We start from the raw sequence: 2297 nt of genomic DNA on the forward strand, positions 1-2297 counted from the left end.
TGGGGGGAAGAGCAAAACATCCTCTTGAAGTGCCACTTTAAATCTATTCCTGCTGCTCAATCACCAAAGCAACACACAGAAAAAGATATTTTTACCAGCATCTTAGAAAGAAAAAAACCAAACCCAAGCCAGGCTTTACTACCATACAAGCTATCGAAACATATGGCCTAACTATCATTTTGTTCTCATTTCAGGCCTATATAGCCCATGATGCTTTGCAAGGGAATTCTGGAAACCATGATTAGCAAAGATTTATAATCTGCATGTGCATGTTACACTGACGCTGGAGAGGCCATTGAACCGAACATAAAAAGGGGCCCTTTAACATTGTGACACTGCAGAACCCAGTTTAGAACTGTGTTGATCTGCTCTGTGTGTAGGGAGAGCCGGGTTCATTCGCAGAATTCCATGTTATTTGCAGCAGAGGAAGAACATGTTTGCCTGTAGCCTATCTTTCATGCACACACAGAAGAAAATTGCATGTAATTTGCAGCAGAGGAAGAAAATGTGTGTCTGTATAGGCACGTGTGCATCAAATAGATAGAGAGAAAGAGATCTCTATATGTTGGAGGGCGATCTATATAAATATGTAGAGAGATCTGGAGAGAGAGAGAGAGAGAGAGAGAGATCTGGAGAGAGAGAGAGAGAGAGAGATCTGGAGAGAGAGAGAGAGAGAGATCTGGAGAGAGAGAGAGAGAGAGAGAGAGAGAGAGAGATCGAGAGAGAGAGAGATCGAGAGAGAGATCAAGAGAGAGAGAGATCGAGAGAGAGAGAGAGAGAGAGATCGAGAGAGATTTATGAATAGGTAATAAATATGTAGGGGGAGATCTATATAAATATGTAGAGAGAGATCTATAGGGGGGAGATCTTTCTGGATATGTAGGGATCTATCAAGAGAGTGATCTATACAGAGATCTATATATGTAGAAAAATAGATCTAGAGAGTGATCTATAGATATCCTGACACCTGGAGTTGCTAGGTGAATATCTCTCTGAAGCAACAAATAAAATAAAACTGTGCATGTGATGTTATCAAAAGGGGTTGTGATGCACCAAATGTGTTTGTAGCATATACATATGTATACCCCTCCCATGTGTACATACACCTATATAATCATGCCAGCATCCATCCACACACACGGTGGCAGGCCATGACTTACCTGACCCCTCCACTTTGTCAGCCCCCCTGCTCCAGATAACTTGTCTGGTCTCCAGCTTCACCTGGAAGGTTCTCCTCTCGGGTTTCTGGGACTTCTTGGAGTAATAGAGAGTCATGACAGTGCCGACCTCCAGGCTCCTGCATAGCTCAGCTTCACTCTGGCCGCAGGGGGCAAAGCCATTGATGAGAGCTCCCGAGTCCATCATCCTGCCAGAGATTGTCCCCTCTCCTTCTGGGAAGCACTCAGAGCGCACAGCCCGGAGCAGAGACCCCTCTTCCGGCCATCACCTGCTCTCCGTCTCCCGCCTCCTCCTACTCCTGTACATGCACCGATCACACGAACATGATCTGCACACTGAGGAAGTGTCTCCTGCACACCCCTCACATCTCCGCTGCTGTGCCTGCCAGACGTCTGCAGCGAACCCCTCCGAGCCAGGGATATTCAAAGATGGCTTCCTAGAGAGAAGGCAGTCTGCAGGCAGCCAGCAGATCCTCCCATTGGTTCCTTGCGGTGTCCTGGCCAGCGTGAATCCAGACAGATTCCAATGGGATTAAAAGCAGAGAGGACTGGAGCCAATGAGCCCCACCCTCTCTTCCCTGGCTCCACCTCTTAAAGGGACAAGAGGCCGCCTGTCAAGCTTTTGGGTGTGAGGGTGGCGCATAGCTCCCAGATGTCACCTATTCAGAGGGGCTCTCTGGGGTTGGTGCATTAAAGGTTCACTCTCTCTGCTGCCCCACGGCATTTACATTTGTATTTATTTTTCATTTTTTGTTATTATTTTTTTAATTTTTAATTTTAATTATTATTTCTCATTGTTTTTTACTTATTTTTTTCATTTCTTTTAGTTTTATTCATTTTTATTTATTTATTTTTTCAATTTACTTTATTGCTATCACACAGGAGCTAACTAGCCCCAGTGTGATAGCATTTGGAGGTGATAGGTTCTCTTTATTGAACCTGTCACCTCCAATACAGGCGTTTGAGCACAGCACTGTGCTGTCTCTCCTGTGACAGCTGAGAGGGGAAGGCTGCGAGTGCAGCTCTCCCGTCTCGGTGTTTACACGGAGCAGAGCGGGAAATGGACGTTCTCCGCTCTGCTCCCCGCTCTCTATCCTGAAGTTCCTTGCTGGGGGACCC

General features: G+C 46.1%; 1 protein-coding gene across 1 annotated transcript in view; it reads right to left on the minus strand.

Annotated features, from left to right (window-relative positions):
* The window catches only part of PLCG1 (phospholipase C gamma 1), a 74707-nt gene extending 73345 nt beyond the window's left edge, over nucleotides 1–1362 (minus strand). The window contains exon 1 of the mRNA XM_018556187.1: nucleotides 1161–1362. Within this exon, the coding sequence (XP_018411689.1) occupies nucleotides 1161–1362 (202 nt within the window). The remainder of the gene's footprint in view (nucleotides 1–1160) is intronic.
* Nucleotides 1363–2297: the final 935 nt, after the last annotated feature.

This window comes from Nanorana parkeri, unplaced genomic scaffold (genome assembly GCF_000935625.1).
Source record: "Nanorana parkeri isolate BGI_ZX_2015 unplaced genomic scaffold, ASM93562v1 scaffold227, whole genome shotgun sequence".
Lineage (NCBI taxonomy): Eukaryota > Metazoa > Chordata > Amphibia > Anura > Dicroglossidae > Nanorana > Nanorana parkeri.